This window comes from Carettochelys insculpta, chromosome 3 (genome assembly GCF_033958435.1).
Source record: "Carettochelys insculpta isolate YL-2023 chromosome 3, ASM3395843v1, whole genome shotgun sequence".
Taxonomy (NCBI): Eukaryota; Metazoa; Chordata; order Testudines; family Carettochelyidae; genus Carettochelys; species Carettochelys insculpta.
In genome coordinates, this window is record NC_134139.1 from 30,584,570 (window position 1) to 30,609,291 (window position 24,722).

The 24,722-nt window shown below is 40.6% G+C and overlaps 1 protein-coding gene across 19 annotated transcripts in view; it reads left to right on the top strand.

Annotated features, from left to right (window-relative positions):
• The window catches only part of NRXN1 (neurexin 1), a 1,123,636-nt gene extending 1,099,258 nt beyond the window's left edge, over positions 1-24,378 (top strand). For 12 of the 19 annotated variants that reach the window (XM_074989537.1, XM_074989548.1, XM_074989538.1 and 9 more), the window contains 2 exons: positions 2,280-2,367; positions 20,869-24,378. In XM_074989537.1, coding sequence (XP_074845638.1) covers positions 2,280-2,367; positions 20,869-21,173 — 393 coding nt within the window. In that variant the 3' untranslated portion in view covers positions 21,174-24,378. The remainder of the gene's footprint in view (positions 1-2,279; positions 2,368-20,868) is intronic. The other 7 variants (XM_074989539.1, XM_074989549.1, XM_074989543.1 and 4 more) reach the window with 1 other exon arrangement.
• Positions 24,379-24,722: the final 344 nt, after the last annotated feature.

A 24,722-nucleotide genomic window follows, 5' to 3' on the forward strand; every position in this document is an offset into this window, starting at 1 on the left:
AAGTTGAACCAATGAAATGCTAGAAAAAGAAGCCTCAGCATGAAATTTCATAACTGGGGTACAGAGCAATCAGCCTTCTCTCTGCAGCCTCTGCTGGCTCCTCTCCTCACCCTCACCGTTGCCAAGGGAATTTGGGACATAACTTATGGGAAACTGACTCTCACTTCCAGATCATTGAATAGCCTGGGGGAGTGGCCCTGCTAACTGCAGGGACAAAAAGTGGGGCTAGACATAAAACATTTTGCTGAGCCCTGCTATACTGTGTGCTCCTGAATTGATCCCCTTTTGATCATGAATTAATTTCTGGTACTCATTGCCACAGATAGGGCTGATCTTGGAGCTTACTATGATTCAGACAGTGATTAACTATTTACATGGATCACATTAAAAATGGTTGCATGTGCACTGTTCTTAAAATAGGGGTGATAAAAAGTATGGTTTGATGTTATTTATTAAGAGCCATCTCGTATTCACATGCACTGTGGCTCTTGAAGTATTGATTTTGTAACTGAATTTGAAAAAATGGCTCTTCTCGCTATATTGGTTGCAGACCCCTGCCCTAAGCATTTGACTGAAGAAGTGGGTCTTACCCACAAAAGCACATTACTTAATAAATAGATGTTAGTCTTTAATTTGCTATAGGAGTGCTTGCTGTTTGACTTAAATATACATCCTTTTATTTCTTCTCTTTCTAATGTAATTGTGGATGTTCTCATCAGCTTTATAAATAACTGTTAGTTTCTTAATACAGCTAAGATCTAGACACAGTAATTGTACATCATATAGGCTACATCTACACTAGCCCACAACTTTGAACTGGCTATGCAAATGGCCATTTTGAAGTTTAGTAATGAAGCGCTGAAATACATATTCAGCGCCTCATTAGCATGCCGACAGCTGTGGTACTTCGAAATTGCCACGGCTTGCCACCGTGCGGCTCGTCCAGAGGGGGCTCCTTTTCATAAGGACCCTGGCAACTTTGAAATCCCCTTATTCCTATCTGCTGTTAGGATTTCGAAGTTGGTGGGGTCCTTTCGAAAAGGAGCCTCCTCTGGACGAGCCTCACGGTGGTGAGCTGCAGCAATTTCGAAGTGCTGTGGCTGCTGGCATGCTAATGAGGTGCTGAATATGTATGTCAGCTCTTCATTAGTAAACTTTGAAATGGCCATTTGCATGGGCATTTTGAAGTTTTGGGCTAGTGTAGACACGGCCATAAAGAATTATTATCTTTATCACTTTTTAAATTTTTGGCTTTCAGGTTCATTGAATGTCCTCTTGTTATTGTATCATAAAAGAGTAAATAGAAGTGCCCAATTTCCCTTCTATCACTTGTATCACTCACTATTTTATGCACATCTGTCATGTACCCTCTTAATTGTATCCTCTGCAAATGAAATAGTTCCTCTCTGTTCAGACTTTTCCTAAGGAAATCTTTAATGCTGCTAATAATTTTGGTCACCCATATCTGAAACCATATGTTTACTCTCTATCCTTTTTGAAATATACTTAGCAGAACTCACTAAGTTAATTCTCATTTATTGAATAGATTATATTATCAGTTAATATTAGTATTATTTTCTAACCCATTCTTCATACATCCTGCCATTTTGTTTTCTGTTTTGACCATGGCTATACATTGAGCATGTTTTTGTAGGTGTCTACAAATGGTGCTCAAGTGTTTTCCTGATCGGTTATAAATATTCTTTAGCAGTTGGTATGGTACTGTAGCTACTTTTAAGAATGAAATTATAGTTATTGCAGAAAAACTATTGATGCACCTGTGATGGTGTCTGCAACTACAATACATTTAATAAATGATGTTATTTGTCACATTACAGACTAACAATGCTGTAGTCCCCTGAGAATTTAATATGCTCTGTTTTGGCTAAGATTTATGTCCCCAGCTTTTTTCTGGATGTATTCTGTTAGTTTACAGTGGACTGAGAGTGAAGAGAATAACATCTAAATGCAAGTACTCTGTGCCTCTGTGTTCTCATTCGTGTTAGAATAAAATGGCTGAAGAATTTTCAAGAAATTTTCAGTTGCCTGCTTTTAGTATCTGACTCAACCCTATGAAAAATAATGTCGTGCATATATACAAAAGTAGTGCACCACTATAATACGAATGGAGAGTGACTTTGTATCATGCAATATTACGTTGGAAATATTCAGCCAAATGGCTTTTGCATAAATCTGACTGGTGGCAGATATACTAATGATCATCTGTGCACATGTTGGCAGAGTTTAAGTGAATCTACTTTACTTTGTTTTCTTTGCAGACCACAGATGACATCCTAGTGGCCTCGGCTGAATGTCCCAGTGATGATGAGGACATTGATCCCTGTGAGCCGAGCTCAGGTGGGTTAGGTTAGTCAACCTTTTTTATTACTTTCTTTTATTTCATATTTGCATGTTATAGACACAAAAAGAATCTGAATCGTGAAATCTTTTTGTATGTTGTGGGTAGTGATGGCATAAGTGACCTTCATTTATGCATATAGACAATGGTCTCTGTTGGTAAGGAGACAATTTTCAAAGCTAGCTGACGGGAGCAAGTTGTTGGTACTCCTGAGCTGATCACCTTTAACCATATGGTAAGGATCTAAGAACAGAATCCATGGTACTGTCCTGTGCTCATAAGTACGTGCGTGAGTCTATAAGTTAAGTGGAGTTTTCCTTTTCCAAAAGGAAAGATGAGTACCACAATTTTGAAAGAAACATTTCTGATATATTTATTTTAAAAAGAGTATTGTAGCCCATAACCTTAAAAATAATCTATCTATCAAATTAATCTAATGCAAACATATGGTATACTAAGGAACATCAGTCCCTTTTCTTTTATTATTATTAACTAGGACTGTGCATTGGTTACTTTTAATTTGTCAGTCACCTTAGAGGAACTGGTAATATCTCAGTACTTGTAGTTACTTAGTTTAGTTATCTGAAGTAAAATGGGTAACATTTTGTATGTGATGACTCTATACAGTCTAAGTATAACCAGACGAAACTTGGACAATGGCCTGTACAGTGTATTCAGATAAGCAAACACAAAGGGCACTTCGTCTTCAGTACATAAGAGCAAGCAGATGACAATTACAATTGTTATTTTTCTTCACAGCTAGGAGGCTTTTATGTCTGGTCAAAAATAAGAGGACAGATTTGTCCCCAGATGGGGTTGTGCATTTCCCATGGAAGTCATATGAAACCACATTAACTATTCAAGCAGCTGTACAGCAGGGCAAAGGCATGCTCCCTCCCTACCCTGACTCTGTGCTGCATGTCCCATCCCCCTGCGGCCCCTAGATTCAAGGGCAGCACAGAAGCACCACACCCTGCTCTTGCCCTGTGCACTGCCTCCACAGTTCCTATTGGCTGGGCACTGTGGCCATTGAGAGCTGACAGGGTGGCATCTGCAGGCATGAGCAGTGCACACCATGCAGAGCCACATGGCCCCTTTTTCTGGGGACTGGACATGCTGGCTGCTCCCAGGAGCAGCATGGAGCCAGGGCAGGCCAGGACCCTGCCCTAGCCCTGCTGCACTGCAAACCAGGAGCCACCTGAGGTAAGCACTGACAAGCCGGAGCCCAAACCCGTGCCCCAAACCTCTTCCCAGGTCAGAACTCTCTTCCACACCCTGTCTCTCTCCCAAAACCCAGAGCCTCCTCCTTCACACCAAACCCCATATCTCCAGCCCCACCCTAGAACCTGCACCCCTTCCCACACACCAAGCTCCTGCCCCAGCCGAAGACCCCTTCCGCACTCCAAGCAGCTCGAGCCCAGCCTGGATCCATCTTCCACACTCTGAGCCCTTCATTTGTGGCCCCACCCCAGAGTCTATACTTCCACCTGGAGCTCTCACCCCCTCCCACTTCCCAACCCAATGCCCCCAACCAGTGAAAGTGAGTGGATGTTGGAGAGAATGACCAAGAGAGGGAGGGGGTCTGGAGTGAGAGGAGGAGAAGACTCTCAGAAGGGCTGGGTGCCTGCGCGTGATGACCTCTGTGAAGAAGTACAGAGGACAGAGCGAGGATGTTCACTCTTCTGCCATTAGAAATTTGGCAGCCCTACGGAGAAGTCCATTGCTGCTCTGCTCATCTTTCCCACAGTCGGCTTTTGTGAAGCAGAGGGTGTGTTTTTTTTCAGAATATGCTCTTATCTCCATGCATTGTTTTCAGATGCTTGTGGGCTAGTATCCCATTAAATTTCTTCTCTGGCTCTTTGACATCCATTCTACCAGGGAAGGACCCACATTAGCATAAAAGGGGGAGGGGGAGAAAATGTGGCATAAAAGGAATTCCCAGGAGAACCTGGAACTTGCACAGCAGAGATGCTGTGACAATAGAGAAGGCCCCAGCTCAGCTAAAGTGCACTGACCCAGCCATGTGAGGGCATTTACATAATGTGTGCTGGTAATTTGCCTAGTTCAAGCCAAAGCTCTTAGTTCCACTCATGCACACATCTTTTTTAAAAGCTCATTGAAATAAATGCTGCAACAGCATAGTCTTTTTAGAACTTGGAAAGATCCATCCAAAAAAGAAAGCAAAACAAAAAACCCTTTCATGCTAAAGTCTGCAAGCTGAATTTCAAAACCTCTTATAAACGAAAAGGAAATAGTGACAGCCTGCTCTACATACAGCTGATCCTTATTATAAATATAGTGATTGGGCTAAATTATTAACTAGATTTATTCTTGACTGGGGATTCCTCTCCTGCAAAAATGTGTTGTAGAGTTGGGGGCTGCTAGCTAGCTCTGGTCTATCGCCATTGAGTTTGAATTCTATGCACCTGTCCTCTAAATAATAAATGTGAGTATGCAGCTTGCAAAAAATTTCATATGGGATATAAAAATGTAGCTCAGATTAGGAGATGCTAAACTGCCATCCCATAAACATGTCTAGAACATAAAGTCACAACAATTGTAATTGCAGACTTCATTGTGATGTACCAACTGCTGAATGTATCATAATTGGATGGAAGCATAACAAAATTATTAAAATGTAAAAGTTAGTGAACATATTTTATTTGCATTATGTTTTGCAAGGAATGGCAACATGTTATGTTACCTACTATATATTCTTATCCCCCTCCCCTTTGCAAATCATTACTGCTACTACTACTACTACTAAGAAGAAGAAGAAGAAGAAGAAGAATATCCTCTAAATTTCCCTGGCTGCTTTATCCAACAGATGAGGAAATAAAGCATGAAACACTTTACCATTTTGTTTTGTACACAGTCTGTGAAAAATTTTGTTTCCTAAAAGACTATCCAAAAGAGAAGACCCAGAATAGTCTGCCAATGCCACCTGAGGAGCTGTGAACTGGATAGCTGGCAAATCTCCAATTTGCACATTAAATGCTTTGTTCTACCTTTTCCCAGGCTGAGTGCAGACCACAGCTTTCCGTGGGGCTTCAATTAGGAATGGTGCCATACAGCTCATTTGATCCAATTGTAATGGGCTGGAATTTAGTGTGCAGCTATCGAAGCTTTCAAAAAATGTAAAATGATGAGCAGAGTTGACAGATGAGCAGAGTTAACACTAGTGGGCTCAATTCTAAATTAGGTCCCTCGATGTGCCTCACTGGATGTCTTGCAAGAAAGAGTGGCCTCTTGTGCATTTGTGGTGAACATGCTACAATAATTTTTTAAGCTACCTGCAGATTACAACACTTACAATAGAATTAATCCACCATACTTCAATGCCTCATCAGAAATGGGATTGCTAAAGCTATTACTTTGCTAATTTACAAATTGAAAGCAGAGTATGTAGGAATAGGAGCATTGTCAGGGGTCAAACTTCCAAGTGGAAACTTTGTTTTATTAGCATAAACAGGCTTCCTTCAAGTTTAGATTTCCACCATTTTAGCTTTTAACATATTTTCTCTTTTAGAAGCTGAAGAACGTGCTCTTTCTCTACAGAGCAAAACCTAAACAGCCTTAGTCCATCTCTGAGCAGCTTTTGCTTTTCATTTCCCATCACAAACTGTTGAGTGGCTGTGTGTTAATAAACTGCTGCTTTTCACCACTACAATGGGAGAAGCAGGAAAAGTGATTCCTACCGTTTATATATCAGTTTAAGTTCTCTGTTTAGCACTCTTACAATGGCAAATGTCCACTCCAATGAAATTTGCACTGACTGTGGCTTTTTTTGTTTTTAGTTTACTCCATCAGCTCAATCATGCACACAGGCAAAAAAAATTCCTGTTTGAAATTGTTCATGAATATCTGGGTAAATGTAAGACATGATAATGTGATTGACAGAATCACTAATTAGGGGTGGGTTAAGAGGTGAGGAGGACATAGGTGCAAATTTTGAAAACTCTGCTGCTATTATTGAAGTATTTATGTAATTACCAAAAAGAAAAACCAAAACCCTACAGCTGCCATCCCCACTCAAATACATCATCCAAAACCCAAAGGTGGGCATTCATATATATGGAGGGAAAGCCATCCATTTTGTTACCCAGAAGAAATGAAATCAGAGACAATAAGCAGTGTACATTTCCATGGAAAGAACAAAACCACATAGTTGACTTTAAAAGTAAAGTTAGAATCCCAGCTAGTCACTTTTTAAAAGTGTCATCTACTTCAGGCCAGATTCTGCACCAGATTCAGTTTCAGTCAGGATTCACTCCACCAAAGTGGCAGTGGGTATGAGTGAGATCAGAATCAGGCCACTTCAGGGGAATGGTGACCCCTGAGCTTTAGGGCTCAAGACATTTAAAAGGAGTCATTCCTCAGTCAAATTATATTGCAGTTTTTTCTGGGTTTCCAATTTTTTTTGGAAGATCACTAGGTAACTCTGGAACCTGGCTCATTGAATGTGTGCACAGTAACAAGCCCACATGCATATGCAGCTGCAGCACAGCCTGAGTATTCTGCTTTGCCTGGGCAGTTCCTCTTAGGCAGGAGGTGAGGAAGCATTGGGGGTGGTGTTCATCTCACCTACATGAGACTCCAGCAAAGCCTCTTCCTGGCCAAACTTTTACCCTGTGGGCTGGAACAACATAACCCGTCCACTCAGTTCAGAGGTTCTGAGCCATTGGAGCCAAGATCTAGAGTGGCCATCCATCCCATTTTTAATGGTACAGTTCCTTATTTAGGCTGCCTCACATGTGTCCTGACTTTTTTTAAGAAAATGGGCAAATTGTCCCGTATTTTGTGGGTCTCCTGTTCTCCATCACTCTGTGTCTCAGGCAGCCACCCCTCCTCAGGGTAACTGCCTTGTTCCTCGGCATCCTGCTTGTCAGAGAGGCAGCAGCTTCTGCTGCAGGGGTGGCTGCCCTGTTTCTCACCACAGCAGCCCCTGCTGCCAGGGAGCCCTTCCATGGGGCAGCTGCCTCATTCCCTGCCCACCTCTGCAACCAGGAGGTTGTGGAGCCCTCAGTATCCAGTTCCCTTCTTTGGGAGGCTGCAGAGCCCCCATCCTTGGTACCTCCACACTGGGAGGCTGCAGAGCCCCCATCCCCAGTTCCTCAACATGGGACAGCAGCCCCCATTGCTGAGGAGCCCTGACATGGGACAGCAGCCGCCCATCCTTGGGGGCTGGTGTCTTGTATTTGCCAATGTGGTCACCCTACAAGTATATCCAGATCTAATATGTTCTCTGCCCTAACTTATTAGTGACAGGAGTGGTAGCGCCCTCTCAATTTTCGGCTGAGACTTTAATGGCATGACAAGCTATACCCGGAATGCCAAAGTGTAAGAAAAAGACAGATCCCTCTGACATATGCAGAAGTGGGTCTGACAGAGCTGTGCACTGTTTGGGCTTTGATCTGCAGAGTCCATTTCTCATTATCGCCTCCCTTTGCTAAGGGGCTACTCTTCCAGTGGTGGCACAATCCCAGGCTGACATGATGTGGAGGGCCTTTCACAAGGCTTCTGCAGCTAGGTGCATTTCACTCATTACAAAGAAAATATATGCCATGAGGAGGGTGCACCCCTATTAAATAATTAATCGTAATTATTTCAGAGAAAATATAGCCCATATCACATCATCTTTGTAAGACTGGCTTTGTTCTACACTTCCTCCCTCAGAAGAACCTGCAGTTCCTTGGAAACCAGTTTAACTATCCTCTAATAGTCACCAAAATTGCTGTTAAAATTACAGTTTTAAGTAAGTAACAAAAAGTTGTGACTGACAAAGTCACATATTGCTTGACTCTTACTTCAGAAATGTACTGCTCCTTTGTCAGGAGGCTGAGCTATTAATGTGTTTCAACTGGAATTGTTGGAATGGTATATTGCAACGTTCAAGCCCATGAAAAAAGAAAAAAAAAGTTCTAGAAAAAGGCAAGGGTGAAAACTGATGCTTGTTTAATTAGATGAGTGCTAATCCAGGATCTAACAAGATTCTCATTCAGAACATTCATGTCATGGAGTAATAGGTCACAGGAAGTAGCTTTCTATCCAGATTAAGCACATGTGAGTGCGTTGAGAGGCACTGATTACAAATCAAACCAACATGACTGTATCTGAGGACAGAATTTGTGGGCTTGATTTTCCTCTTGCACAAGGTAGTGTTACACCTGTGTCATCACTCACTTCATTGATATTTTAAGCCTGCATAATAGCGTGGGAACAGGATCAGTGTAGACCACTTGGAATCATGAATTATACCCCCCTGCAAGCTCACTGACATTGGTGGAGCTTCAGTGGGTAATTCTGGGGAAAATTTTGCTAGGTAGTACTGGTTGGAGTTGAGCTGTTCCCCGGATGAAAGATACACTTTTCATAATGATTATTTGTTATTTGTATTGTTGTGGTGGATGCCTAGTGATCACAGACATGGAGCAGAGCCTTGTGCAAGGATTACACGCATACACATACACCACACCCCAGAAAGATCCTCCCTTCCCAACATAAGTGTTTACAACCCAAGTAAACAATGCTATTTGCCATAAACTCTCTTCAGAACAGACAAAATTTTATTCTGTATAAATAGTGAATCAGCACAAATGGCCACTTAGACAAAGCTGCTGAAGGAGTTCTTTCCCTTCCATGAAAGAAGGCTCTATTGCTTCTTTAAAACAATAGAAAACGATGTACTTCTGTGAGTCAGATGTGAGCAAATTCAAAATCAGAGCAGTAACAGACTGTGCTGTTATGTAACCTATCGGGATTGGAATACAGATGTACTATAAGAGCCCTGACTCAGATAAAGAAGCAAATAAAGCTTCCTATTCCATAGCCTGATCTTGGAAATCACATAAGCATGTGTTCAGCTGGAATCATGTGAATAGATCCCATTGGCTTACTTCAACCCCACTCCATTATATGCATTAGCATTGTCCTGGATCAGTGCTCATGAGCATAAAGTGTCCCACACTCAGGAAATGTATATGGTTCCTCTTGTTTTTCTTTAACAGCAGGAGTGATTTTAGAAGCCCTTTCTGCCCCTGCAAAATACATAATCAACTCCATTGGGGTAAGATGAGACAGTCAGTGTGTATATTAGAGTCTGGGGGCATATTTCAGCCTTGAGCATGAGGTAGGGCTGTCAGTCTGTAACCATCAGGGAGGAGAGTTTCTGACCTGCAGAGATCACCAGGACCCAGGTCTGCTACTTGAACAATGTACTGAGAAGTTTGGACTTCAAGTCCCCTAAGGGTTTAATATGTAATGCCCATTTCCTGGAATGGGTATGATTCCTATGCTTGCTCTAGCAAACATCACCCCTCTGTCAGAAAACACTGACATCCCATTGGTAGCTCCTCTGCCAGCCTCTTCATCCTAGCTGTTGCTGAGGGAGGTAGGAATTTTAAATAAAAAAAGCATTAAGATAAATATAAACATGAAAAAAAGAAAGAGGAGGAAAAAGTTGCTACCTTGAAGACAGACTGGTGCACCATTCAGTTCAGAGAGACATCGGGAATGCTTTGCTAATATCACCCATAAAATGTAGAGAAACAACAGTAAAAAGAAAGAGAGCAACTTAATTCATGCAAAGCATATGAAGCAGAGGTTTGAGCCATAGAAGATGGAATTGTTATCCTGAGAGAAAAGGAGATAAGTCTGACACAAAGTGCTGCGATTATTGAATGAAGCACAGTTTTGATCTTAAAGAAAATGGGTGCTACCACCTGCACATGGATGCATGACCCTGGTCTTGTCGAGGAAGCAGTTTTGCTTTGCATTAGGTAACAAAAAGTTCTGTGTCACAATATTCAGTGCATGCACAATTAAAATGTGAGAATAGGGATTGTCTTATTAAAAATCCTTTGTGAGTCTTAATTATTAACCAGTAAATTAAATATTCCTGTGACATCTTAGCACTGAATCAGATGAATTTGTCATTCATGGTCCTTTCGAAAAGAACCCCATGTAGACGAGCCATGCATGATCGAAAGCAGCACTTTCTAAGTGCCGCAGCCACCATTATGCTAATGAGGCACTGCATATTCCTTGCAGTGCCTCATTAGCATATCCTGATGTGTCTCATTAGCATCCCCCTTTCGAAAGGTGTGGGGCTAGTGTAGACATAGTCTGAGAGTTTGAGGAACCTATCCAGAAAGTAGCCAGAATAAAATTTTGCCAGGTGAGAAATGAGGTGACTGATTATAGACAAGGGAGAAATTAGAGGTGAGAATGGAGGCAGCTAGAGCAGACTTGTATTGAAATGTAAGACATAATCTTCTTAGATTCCTCCTGACTTCTTGCTGATATTTTTAGAATAGACTGAGGGTAGCAAAAATAAATAAGGAACAGGCCCTGAGCGAGGGAAGAGCAAATGAAAATAATGAGCAGAAACACCAGCTCTGATTCTCATTTGCAATGCTTTAAGGGCCCTTTGCACCCCAGAGTAGTGTACAAGAACCTTAAAGTAAATGTGAATTAGGTCTAATGGGTGCCAACATCTACCAGGGGTAGCAAGGTTTGGCTATGAATAAGAATACTTTCTCTAAAAAGCAATGAGAAATCTTGTGGCACCTTATAGACTAATAGATTTATTGGACAATAAGCTTTCGTGGGCAAAGACCTGACAAAGCTTATGCTCCAGTAACTCTGTTAGTCTCTAAGGTACCACAGGACTTCTTATTGTTATTGCAGATACAGACGCACATTGCTACCCCTCTGATCCTTACTACTTTCTCTGCATTCCGACTTTTCCTTACTAAATGACACCCACAAAGTGTAGACGAGCATATGCAGAACCCTGTGTCTACAACAATAGTTATTTGTTTTATGGGTGTGTGATGGGATGTAGTTGCCCCTACTGGACAAGGAGGGGTTAACCCTGTACTTTGGGCAGAGGAAGCCAAGCCTCCTCTCCTTCCCTGGACATACCCCAACTAGAGCATCAGTATAAAAGGGAGTAGTCCAGCTCAGTCAGGGCTGACTGCCAAAAAGAGAGAGAACCGTGCTGCAGGCTCCTATCTGGGAGCTTCTGGAGCCCAAGAGCATGGTGGCTGAGGTCCAGACAAACATTTGATGACCTGCAAACACCCAGGCAGCACTAGAGCTTTGCAGGCTGCAGACCTTGGAGACTCAGGAGATCTGGGGGTCACTGCACTGGAAGACTCAGTGGAAAACAGCCTAGGGGAACTAGACATTGAACCGGTTGTAAAATTGGGAACTAGGTGTCTTTCGGTCAGATCCCTACTGATCCAGTGACGATTACACTCAACACTGACAGGGCCCAGGGCTGAAACTCAACAGAGTAGGGGCAGCTGGGTCCTGCTACCTTGCCCAACATCCCCCTCAGTTGTGGCACATCCTACAGTAGCCATTAAATCATGCTGCCCTGCAAGGAAGGGCAGCCATATTGACTCTGGGTGGCAAGCCACACCATCCTGACAAGAGAGGACAGCTCTATTGACTCTGGCCACCAGATCCTGCATCTCTTCCAGTCGAGCTATTGACTCTGACCACTGGGCCACATGTCCTTGCAACAGAGAGCAGCTGTATTGACTCTGGCCAGTAGGCCACACCCTCCTGTGGGGGTTGGACAGCCATATTGACTCTGTCCCATAGGTCATGCGACCCTGAGGCTACGGGTGGTCAGATGGATTCCACTGTGCAGCTAGAACACCGCTTCCCCCGATATAAGGGGGATTAATACTACTCGTGTCATGACAGGGTACAAATGCAAAGTGCTTGCAAATTTTGTGTGTGAGCACTTTTCTTCCTGAAGGTACTATATACTTCTTTGTATTCTCACATTACAGCAGTTAGAGCATCTCCATTGTGGAGTGCCCTTCAGTTACATGAGACTAGTGCTCAAGCTGTACATCATATCTATGGTACAGATGTTTACTTTTAGGTGTCATAGTTTCCTAGTGACAGCAAGAGTTATGGGGAATCACCCACAGTTGCAAAGAGGAATAGGACTATCTGTTCCAGCACATCAGGCTCAGCTCATGAGCCAGAATCATTAGTTGCTCCTAAGCTCTAAGTAACCATCAAATTCTCCACCCTTTACAACAACTACAGCTCTGTGCTTCCATGCATAAGACCTGCTCCAAGCTTGATTAGTTTTTATTTCCTCTGCACATTGGATGAGGAAAAAGATAGATGGGTAGTCCCATTGAAAGCAAGAGCAAAACTCCCATTCTCATCAAATGGGGCTAGGATTTCACCTCGGTCTCTTATTATACTGTAAAATAATTGGTGCTGTTTATTTAGATATCAGCCTGGCTGTTTTGCCACATAGTTCATCTGTGATATTGTTTCCACCCTAAATTCCAGATTCATTACTGGGGCCTTGACAATATATACTATGGCTCGTAAAAAAATCTGGGTATGGGAGGGAAATCACAGTTAGAAATACACTGACACTTCAGTTTTCAGAAATGTCCGCTGGGTTATATTTAAGTTTTTTTGTTTTAATATTGTTTGTTTTCAAAATAAGACATTTGCAAAAATAATTTTCAGTTTTGAATATATTTGCCAAAGTAATCAAATAGTGAAGATTGATCAGAATATTAAAAAGAAGGGAAGATACCAATACAAATTATTTAACATGGAAAAAAGGAAAAGAAAGATACTGTGATTAATGAGTGAACAGACACAAAGAAAGAAAGGATTGACAACTGAACTCAGGAAAAAAGTATGATTTCAGGACAGAAAACCAAAAACAAAAGTGGGAGAAAGAGATCTGAAAGGGGAACAAAGGAGAGAGAATTATGATAAATCATACAAACCAAGAAAGGGGAGTGGTTTTCAGTGACAGGGAGTAAAGATGAAATGTGAACATATGTACATATGAGACAAAAATTAAAAGCAACAGGCTAATTTTCATTAAAAGTGTCCGTCAAAGAAAAAAATTGAGTTGCCATTACAAGGTTTGGTTTTGTGGAAATTTCTAGTTTAAAAGAAAAGGCTATTTTTGATTAAAAGTACAAGTTGAACCTCTCTAGTCCAGAACCCTCTGATCTGACAGCATCCGTAATCTGGCATGATTTTATTTATAGTTAGTCAGATGGGTATGGCCAAGATTCCTGCGGTCCCATGGAGTTTGTTTATGGACAGCAGTCTTGCTCTCAGCATTTTATGCTGTTATTCAGCTCTAATTTACATAAATATCTTCTAAGAGCCCAGTAAGCAACTGAAGTGTTGTGATGTTGCTCAACAACATTGACCTCCTGTGGTCTGGCAAATTCTCTGGTTTGGCACTGGTCAGGTTAAGGGTGCTGGACTAGAGAGGTTCAACCTGTATTTCAGTTATGAAATATTTCAGACATCTCTAATAACCACAGTATGCAAAATGTAAAACTGAACATCACATAATATCCATGTGCTTTTTTGATTTTCTCACTTGTTCATACTAATCCCTCTTTCGCAGTATTTATTTTGCATTCAAATCTTCTTTAAATAGCAGCCATTAAACTGCACGGTGGGTAGTCAGCAAACATTAAGTATAAGCTTCCAAAATTTCTCTTAACTCCTTTGATTCCAATATCTTCCATCCCACTTGTGTCCAGAAGGAGTGCTTTATTCCATGAAAAGGGAAGTTTTTAGTTGTGCAGTAAAACAGCCAGCACTTGTTCATACCATCTGGAAAGTATCCTGATATTTAGCTTTAAAGTGGAGGCATTTTGCTATATAGCAAAACTATTTTAAGTCACTTTTAAAGATGTTTGAAAAATGTTAGTTATTGTTCCCTCGCAGTAAAGAATCTGAGTTACACAACACAAACCCAATAATTTAAAAACAGTTCTGACATAGCTTCCTCCCCCCCCATGAAACGTGTCATATACAGATGACATGAACATATGGTCAAGTATAAAAATATGTTGACATGAGATTAGAGTGTCCTAGGTAATATACAAGTGGATGTAGCACACACACACACACACACACACATGCACACGCATGCACACGCATGCACTATACAGCTGTCTCGTTTTAGAGATTACCGCACAGATCAGCGACATGGCTAGCTGGGCACTAGCACTTGCACATGGACTAGACTGTATCTTTGAGCACAGGATTGCACAAAAGATCATGCATACAGTGCATCACCCAGAGAGTAGCCTGGGTAGCACTGGGACTGATGAGACAAATCTTGGAGTTCCTCTTCTGCTTCCTCATCTGTTGCAAAGTGGGGACAGGGTAGGACTGGGGGCTGAGGTAGAAAGTTGTCTTTGGGGTTCATGGTGATGTAGACACAGCCTATCCCTGGGGTGGGAGGGTGCTCAGGAGTATGGCACTGCTATTACTGCTGCCAGCCAGCAGGGTCAGTGAGAGTGAGGGGAAGTGTCAATCAGCAGCCCTGACTAATGGCTGAAGTCTATATAGAGCCCTCCTTACTTGTAGAGCCATGTGGCCTACTGCCAGAATCTGTACAGCAGCCCCTGTTACAGACTGGTGTGGCCTAATAGCAAAATACTATAAAATAGCCCTTGAGCGCAGGGCAATACTGCCTACTGGTCAGAGCATCTGGAATAGCCCTGGGGTGCAGGGTGATGCTGCCTACCGGTCAAAGCCTCTGGAAGGACCCTTGGGTGCAGGGCAAGGCTGCCCACTTGTCAGAGCCTCCAGAATGACCCTTGAGTGCAGGGCAACATTGGGTATTGGCCAGAGCCTCTAGAATAGCCCTGGGGTGCAGCAGCCCAAGTAGGGAGGCCCAGATAAACCCGACTCAACCAGGCCCCAACCCAGGGCCCTGTCAGTGGCAGAAAGGTCTATCACCCAGTCAGCTGGGAATCCCACTAAAACAAGCTGAGCTCACTTGGCCAGAAGATACCATTTACACACCTCCCTAGGTCACTTCCTACCATCTGTGGCAGCAGGGTGATCTTGGAGGCGCCAGAATGCTTACGCTCCATGGCATAAGTTATTCCCCAGGACTCTGAAGGCTCATGCCAGTCTGCTGGGTTTCTGACTCCCACTGTCTGGGTCGGGGGCCATTCCACCTGTGGAGCTCCTGTGGCAGGTCCTTCCTCCCTAGTTTCCATCCCAGACTGAGCTGAGGTGCTCCCTTTTATACTAGCTCAGCATTTGTAGCATGCCCAGAATACCTGGAGGGGAGTGGTGGGACTCCCTCCTCCCTCAGGGGCACATAGTCCAAATAAGAGTCAAGCCCAATTCTGGCAGCATTATGCTTGCTCTTCCCTGCCAATACAACAGTGGAAGTTCATGAATGTTTTTTTCAGCAGCACACTTCCTAATGAGGCAGCTCAGTGTGCCAAATTCAGTGTGCCCATAAGGCCAGAGATTCTTGCTTACCAGAATGTGAATATCCTGCAAATAGTTTGCAGTAGCTCTAGAACAAATGCACAGTGTGTGCAAATTACTGCATGCCATATAAATAATTGGTTTCATGCTTCAGTGCAGATGTAGCATTTATGTAGTCTCCTCTGTAATTTCCTAATCTCTATTTGTGTGAAAACATGACTATAAAGGAAGCAGGGGTTGGGTTGTTTTTGTTTTGTTTTTTAAAATGTGGGCTAGTTTATATTCACAAACACCAGGGGCCCTTCATTTCCAATTTTCTTTTTACAGGATTAATGAAATCTTGACACTGCAAATAGTAAATTTTTCCCTTTAAATGCAAACCCATTTTAAGGGCAGCCAAGACGTATAATAATGTTCTAATCCAGAGAACTGTAGCTAGTTGTGCTTATTTCAGACACAATTTTTCAAAGATACAGTAGGAAAGGAAATCAAAATTGATCTCCTAAAACTGCCCAAAGACTCTGAATGAGGAAAAGTGAATGTACATATTTTGTCAGTTGTTTGCATAATGGATCATTGCAAGATGGGAGGGCTGGCATTGCCTCTCTCTGGGGTGATATGTGTTGAGCATACCACACTTTTATATTCTTCTTTTTGCTCTTCACAGAACCATCCTACATTCACTACAGGTGGCTTCAGTTTTTGTGTGTTTTGTGACATTTATTTTTATTATCTAAAATCCAAACAGTCTGCATTGTAAGTTATTAGCTCTATTTTGCTGTTTTACAGATGAATTAGGGTGATAGTTGTGAGGGTCTGAGGAGACACGAATGGAGAAGACAGGGCTACCAACGTCTACACGAGAGGGTTTTTCTGGCAAAAGTGGGCTTTTGTCAGAAAAACCCATGGAACAAAATGTGCTTTGTCAACAGTTTGTAAACAAAACCCAGTATAACCGGTGGTAGCATTATAGATCTCCACGTTCAGGTATAATGCTTTTCTTGACAGTTTCCTGTTGACAAAACAGTATGTATATGCTCCCATGCCCTGTTGTCAACACACGGGACTTCTGGTTCACCGGGCAGCCCTGTTTGCAGAGCTTCCAGGCAGCTGTTCTGTCGAGAGAGGGCGGGGCAGTCTGTCTCTCTGTCGACAGAGCAGATTGCTCTTTCAGCCTCATTTTATGCCTAGCACAATGGCTGTGTCTACACTAGCAAGTTCTTTTGAATTATTTTTTGAAAGAAGGGGGCTCTTTAGAAAGATCCCACAGAGCATCTACACACACAGGCCATGTCTACACTAGCCAAAAATTTTGAAATGGACATGCAAATGGCCAGTTCGAACTTTACTAATGAAGTGCTGAAATACATATTCAGCGCCTCATTAGCATGCGGGCGGCCACGCCACATCGAAATTGACGTGGCTCGCCGCCGCGCGGCTTGTCCAGACGGGGCTCCTTTTCGAAAGGACCTCGCCTACTTCGAAGTCCCTTTATTCCCATCTGCTCATAGGAATAAGGGGACTTCGAAGTAGGCGGGGTCCTTTTGAAAAGGAGCCGCGTCTGGATGAGCTGTGCGGCGGCGAGCCACGTCAATTTTGAAGTGCTGCGGCCACCCGCATGCTAATGAGGCGCTGAATATGTATTGCAGCACTTCATTAGTAAACTTCGAAATGGCCATTTGTATGGCAATTTTGAAGTTTTTGGCTAGTGTAGACGTAGCCACAAAGTGTTATTTCAAAAGTAAATTGAAAGAATGTGGCACTCCTTTCGAAAGCGCTCTTCCTTTCCTGTTTCAGGAAGATCATCCCCTTTCAAAATCTTCTTTCGAAAGAAAACGTGTGTAGGTGCTCTACAGGCCTTTTTTTCCCCAAAACAGCAATCCTTATGGGGCCTGAATTTTCAGTCCCTGGCCCAGTCTTTTGAAAGAGCAGGGACTGTGTGGACATTCTCTTTTGAAAGGGCACATTAGTCTTTTGATCAGTTTTTGTTTGTGTAGGTGCACTCTTTTGAAAGGAGTTCTTTTGGAAGAGATCTTCCAGAAGGGCTTCTTTCGAAAGATCTCTGTAGTGTAGATGTAGCCAGTCTGTTGCCAGAAGTTTTGATGGGAAATCCCTTCTGACAATCAGTTCTGTTGACAGAGGCTTCTTGGGTAGACGTAGTCCAGAAGAGCAGAGGTGGTCAGAGTGACAAAAGCTGTTCAGGGAGACTGCTCCATCTCCCTTTGATTGCCCTGGGAGCTATGCTCTTCTTTTTACAAAAGCATAAACAAAACAAAAATACTTGTCTTAATTGCAAATCTCAAATTAGCAGACACATGCAAAAGGCCTAGTAAGTTTAAAAATGATAATTCCATGATTGTGTCTTCAGTTAGTTGGGATCAGAGAATTGTGAAAATATACTTAAAAGAAATACACTTATGTATCACTGTTTTCTTTAGGCTTCAGTGATCAACAAATGGTCCGCTCTGTAAGTGAGCTGCAAGATGTTATTTAATGGACATTAATAGTGAAGTTAATTGACGGCACTTGTTACAGATGGGCTGTATAGAGACAGGATAGCTTTTTTGTCCATCAGGTAGTGACAAGCATTTATTCAGTAGGTTCCATTTCTTTTCAGGCAGAAATTAATTTTGTGAAATCAAGTAAAGTAAGATAAGCCTTTGTCTCATTTTAGTTCACTAAAGAAAAACTCTGAAGTCTTTATTCAGTGATAGTGCATTGTCTCCTGTAATACAATTAGTGACACACTCAGGAGCAGAGAATTTCCATCTTTGACAGTAGCTACGATCAAGAAGAAAAGCCTATTGTAGTCAGTGTTTGCTTTGAGATGGACTCCAATTGCTTAGAATGTTTGCATACACTTTGAAGGTGTATTATTCTGAGAAAAATTATAACACTACATAATAAAGTCTTATGATGTTTTGAAGTCAAATTTCAAGGAATTATATATAGCCATAGAGTAGCCAACTACACCAATATTAAAAACCCAAGAGCGTCTACAGAAAAAAAAATTAAATACTACCTACAGCTGTGCAATCATTAACACCTATTCAGGGTTAGTTTATTTTCTTTGTTCCTTCAGCTCAAGAAAATGTCATCTTGTCATGTAATATTTTTATATTTCTATTTATAAAATATATTTGGATAAGGTAACTGCCAGGAAGTGATGCTATAAAGTGTTAGTTGAACCTCTGTAGTCTGGCAACATTTGTCAACTGGATGACCACTTATCATGGATGTGACCAAAAGTCTCATGGTCCCATAAAGTTTGCTACAGCCGCCAGTCCTGGCTCTCAGTGTTCTGTGCTGTTATTTAGCTCTAATTTACCCTTAAATGTCTTCTAAGAGCCCAGTGAGCACTGGACGTATTGGTAATGCTGCTAGATCATACTGACCTCCTGTGGTATGGCAAATTCTCTTGTATGGCACCAGTTAGGTCCCAAGGGTGTTGGAATAGAAAGGTGCAACCTGTAAGAACACTAATCATTAATGAATAAATTGTGGCTAATACCAAGCAAAAAAGGCTTTTGTTTTCTGTCTGTCCATCTTCACAAAGCAATTGCAGATGCCGTGAGCTGTTTGTGTTTTCTATTCTGATTGTCAGAATGTATAGCCATCATTTTACCAATATTATAATCTGTATGGCAGTGCCTTTAATTCAGTGTTTTTAAAATGAGGCTCATATCTTGACTGCACATTGTTAAACAAGGCTTTAGGCTGTAGTGTCAGTTTGTAAACCTCTAGCAGAAGGTTTGCCAACAATTAATGTAGTTTTCTGAAATGCTGGTTTGAGGGACGCCCTGATATGTGTAGCATTATGCATGCATTCTCCTATGAGGGCTTTCAATAATACTTTAGTTAACGTTTTTAATAGTACATCATTATTTAAATAGATGTTTTTAAGAACAAGCCTGGTTGGGTAATGACTGTTCTTCTCTGTTCAGTGGAAAATCTAGATTCTTTTCACTATCCATGTTTTTTTGCTTTAGAATCAGCTGAGGGTGGAAGTGTAATGGACATTCTGCCCTCAGCCTCTGTGGTATAAACTAGTGGTAGAATTATAGTGAATGCTGCAAAATCAAGGTAACCCCACCTTTATCTAGGATACAATTGGTATGTTTTAAAAGGTGATCTGACTTTGTATATAAGTACAAACAGAGACATGGCAGGTGCTTAACCTATCTCATCTCATTCAGGAAGCTACAAGTAAATAAATAAAACTATCTATAATTTTGTGTGATTATAGTGTGTGTGTGTGTATATATATATACATACACACACACACACACCCGATAGATGTTAAACCCCCAAATTCCACATAAGTTAGTTGTTACTAGTGTTATTGGTCTATGCACAGCTGTGTCGATGGCCTAGAAAGGGACAAACAACTGTTGTTATCCAGAAGACTTTACACAAGTTAGTACAACTCAGATCAACACCTAATTGTGCCAAGTAGAGATGAATCTATCAGCTTGAATGCTTCATGAAATGGTGATGGTTGTTTAGAAGATATGACCCTTATTTAACATTGGTTGGGAGATTATTCCAACCATAAAGGGCAGCTTGAAAGAAGTGGAAGGCAACGAAAGAGGAAAAGTAAGCAGGTAAGAGTTTGGCTGGAGCTTAGGGAACAGTGGGGGCACGGAAATATATTAGAGAAGATATGGCAGAGGGTTTTTTGTGATAAAGGCTGTAGTGAGATGTTTCGCAATCCTGCTGAGAACATGGCTGTATCATGTTAAACTAGCCTTTTTTGCATACACCAATGAGTTTTTTAATGAAAGTGTTTACAAGCAGAGTATTTTCTGCAATTCTCATATTAAAGAGAGATGCTTTCTAAAATGAATCTGCCCCCAACCATCAATGTTCTATATAACCATGTATCTATATAAATATAATTCTCTGGATTTGCTTCTTACTTCATACTATTTAAAGACTCTTTGCAGTAAAATAAATGCAGTAAAACACATTTGTTTTTATGGGTTAAACTGAGCTCTTCTGTTAGTTTAAAATCCCGTTTAATCAAATTGATACATACGCTAGAGAAGTTGGCTGCAGGACCTGCACCAAGTGTTTCAGTCCTTTTTAGTGACTATGAGGCACTGTTTCTCTAGATTTGATAGATCTCTATTTTGCTTGCACTAGTGAGTGCTATTGGACCGACACATGGCGGTAGCAGGTAAACCTGAGGGAAAAATTGCAGTGTGCAAACTCAGGAATAACCTCTCTCTTGTTTCATCATTTACCTACAGCAAACCCTACAAGAGCAGGAGGAAGAGAATATCCAGGCTCAGCCGAAGTGATTCGAGAATCAAGCAGCACAACAGGCATGGTGGTTGGAATCGTTGCAGCAGCAGCACTGTGTATCCTAATTCTCCTTTACGCCATGTACAAGTACAGAAACAGAGATGAAGGCTCCTACCATGTAGATGAGAGTCGAAACTACATCAGTAACTCAGCACAGTCCAATGGGGCCGTAATTAAGGAAAAACAGCCCAACAGTGCTAAAAGTTCCAACAAGAACAAGAAAAATAAGGATAAGGAATACTATGTCTGATCCCAACATCTAAGAGAACACTTGTATAGAAATAGTCTTCATTTTATCTGAGACATAATGCAAACTTATTTACTTTACTTTTTATGAAGCACATAAAAAAAGAAGACAGGGAACGCAATCAGAAAGGAAAGACTGTTTTAAAAAACAAGCATTTCATGCTCTTGTTTTTCAGAAACAGGAGTCAATAAATTTCTAAACATCCACAGTGTTTTCATTTACTCTGCCTGTCTTTACGTTGCTGGAACATTTCTGAACGACAATGATGACACCACGCATTCATAAAGTATTGAGTATTACTACAACATCAAGACACAATATGAAACAAAAATAAATAAATAAAAGAAAAGAAATCTCTCTCTCACACAAAGAAAATAAAAGAAGCTACCTATGATTCTGGATTTAGCCAAAGTGCTAGCGCTTTCTTGAGAAGTAAGTTAGTCTTACTGCCAGAGAAGACTGCCATTATAATGGTGACTCAACAAGCAAACATAAAAAGTTTGCCATCTGGTGCAGTGAAATAGTGGTTTGAAACTTGCATTTTAAATGAAGTGCTGGCTTTTGTGAAGACTTATATAAAAACATTTCAAAAAGCCCCTTTCTGGTTGTAGGAAATAGTATGGAGGCCTTATTTTCAAAAACAAAACAAAAATGTGGAATATAAGGCACATTTTCAAAAAAAAAGCAAACAAACAAGAGGGCATAGATGCAATCATTGGGAAATTTTCATGCACGCTTAATATGTTATTACATATGTTTATATAAAACACATCTATATGTGCTTTCTGGACTGTGATAAGTGATGTTTTATAGCCTGTTGTATAGAAAATGCAAACTATATCTGCTCATCAGCCATTTTTGGTAAACTCAATGTTCTAAGTGTTCCTAGATATAGAAAGTTTTATGACATCTGGAGCAACAGACATAAATTCTGTTTTTTGCAGCCACTATAAATTGTCACAAATTTATTCCTTTTTTTTTTAATTTACAGTGTAGTGATTATACTAAGGGGATGTGTATGAATGTATATAAGAGTCAGCTAATTTTTTTCTTATTTGTACAGCCTCTGTTCTGTTGCAATTCAGTTATAGTAGTTTGTATGAAAGAAGTGGATTAGAAAGCAAAAATATATATCTATTGTAACTTTCCTCTCCCCTCCAGTCTCCATCCCCCATTCCCAATGTAAATCAATAAAATCAATCAGAATTGCTGATTTTACCATAAATGTACCACATTCATGAATGAGCTATCATTTAGCAAGGTAAAGAGATCTTGGGCTCCAGTCATCACCGAAGAGTGTGTTTTGCTTTACAGAAATCTGGCTCCCCAGGAAACTGTTAAAATAATACCCTGTGAATCTTAATATGAAACATACAGCATTTACCAGGTATTCCCAATGGTTGGTTGGGAAGAGACCTAAAAAGGTTTGCTACTTTAAATTTCTTCCACTGTGGAATTCCTCTTTCCCTAACATAATTTAATTGATTAATCAATTGAGGTCCATCCGGCTAAACATTTTTCAAAGGTATGCATTTTGTCATATGAGAAAGTATTTTAAGCTAAGTTGATTCTATAGTATTACATGGTACCATAACCTGGCAATGAAATATAGGTTGATCAGTGATCATATTTTAAAATAACATTTAATTGCTCTTTCTGCATATATATAAATGCATTTTACGTAAATATTAAATATCATGTTATAGATTTTTACATTAAGGTTGTATTAACATTGTTTCATTGGGTTCACAGCAATAAATCACAGAGTTAACATATCACTTGTACAGAGGTATAAAGAGAGTACATTAGATAGAGAGGGTAGTTCAATAGAAATCTTCTGAAACATTGGAAGGCCTCCTAGGAGGAATATAGATGTACACACTTTACAGACAGGAAAAAGAAACTAAGATTTAGCTTTAAACATTAGCAGCAACAGATATTGTGTGATATTCATTGTGGCTGATGAAAAATGTGGGAACTGGTACGGCTATCTATCTTAGACAGAGAGGACATGAGTCTCAGAATGCCACTGTGGTTGCCAAACAAATTGTGGTGTGCATCATAGTGTATTTGTAATGGTCTTTTTATTTTTATGAGTGCTTGCAGAAAGTTGAAATGAGGTTGCACAGCTTTTATTTTTAATCCTTCAAAAAAAATTCGATCATTGTTCTCCCGGAGCATTCTCCACTTTCCTCACCTTTGTAAGTCGGTGGCCTTGTAAATCCAGGGTTGTGAGTTCAGTCCTCAAGGAGGCCATTTAGGGGTCTGGGGCACATAGATTTTTTAAAAAATCTGTCAAAAACGATTGGTCCTGCCCTGACGGAAGGGGACTGGACTCAATGACCTCTCGAGGTCCCTTCCAGCTCTGTGAGATATGTATGTACAAGTGAGTTGAATTCTTGGCAAGACAAGGAATAGGTATATTCAAGGTCAATATTAAAGTCATGATTTCTTCAGACAGTGCAGCGAGGGAGGAGTTGTCTGCCAGGTAATGTTCAGAACTGAGATCTCCAGCACTGAAAGATACGAAGGTCAAAGACAATCTGGAAAAACAACGAGAAGTCCTGTGGCACATTATAGACTAACAAATGTATTGGCGCATAAGCTTTCATGGGCACTTTGTCAGATGCATAATAATCTATACACCAGACTTCTGTGATGGTGCAAAGTGTTGTCTGGGCAGATTGAAATGTTGCTTTCCTGCTAATAGTGAATGGATTAACCTAGGTGATGGAACCACACTCTCTTTCAAGAGTTAACATGCCAGTAAGTGAATATTTTAACTGAATACCTTCATCAATGAATAAAAACTTTAAAATTCATAAAAACAAACATGATCTAGCACTATTTCTGGAGGTTTTCCTTTTCTCTTTGATTTTATGATTTAGCAGTGAAAATGCATGGAAGTATTAGAGCATCAGAAGTTTCAGTAGCTGAATTAAAGTGTTTTAAAACTACCTAACAAAAATTGGATTCCATATCTATAACAATCTAATGTGTTGACTGAGGTGGCTTCATTTCTATTACTGTATAGTGTTACCTTTTTAACAAAACACTAAAATAATGTGTAACATAATTTCATACCCAAGATATCAAAAAAGAGGCCCAATGCCCTAACCTTTTAGTGCTTTCTGTGATAGATATTTACGATTATTTTTATTTGTTGCAAGGCCAATTTATCCATTACTGGAAATGCTAAGCAAGTGGAATTTACTGTTTTGTTAATAAAATGTTTCTTAATACAAATGTTGACTTCTTTCTTCTCTTACCTTTTTTTCATATACAGTATTTATCATAACAAGCTGAAAAAATATAGAAATTTAAAAGAAAGTCACAGGATTTTGTTTTAAATTACAAGTCTAGTTTTGTGCAACTTTTACTACGTTGAGGAGCGGTGACTCATAGTTATCAAAGGAGGTATTTATGAGAGTAGGTGCTCACCAACATAAATGATAGCTCCATCACAAATCCAAGCTGAAAAGCATATAATTAAAATAATAAATATTTTAATCCAAAATGAAATATTTTGTAGAAATAATTTCAGGTGGAATT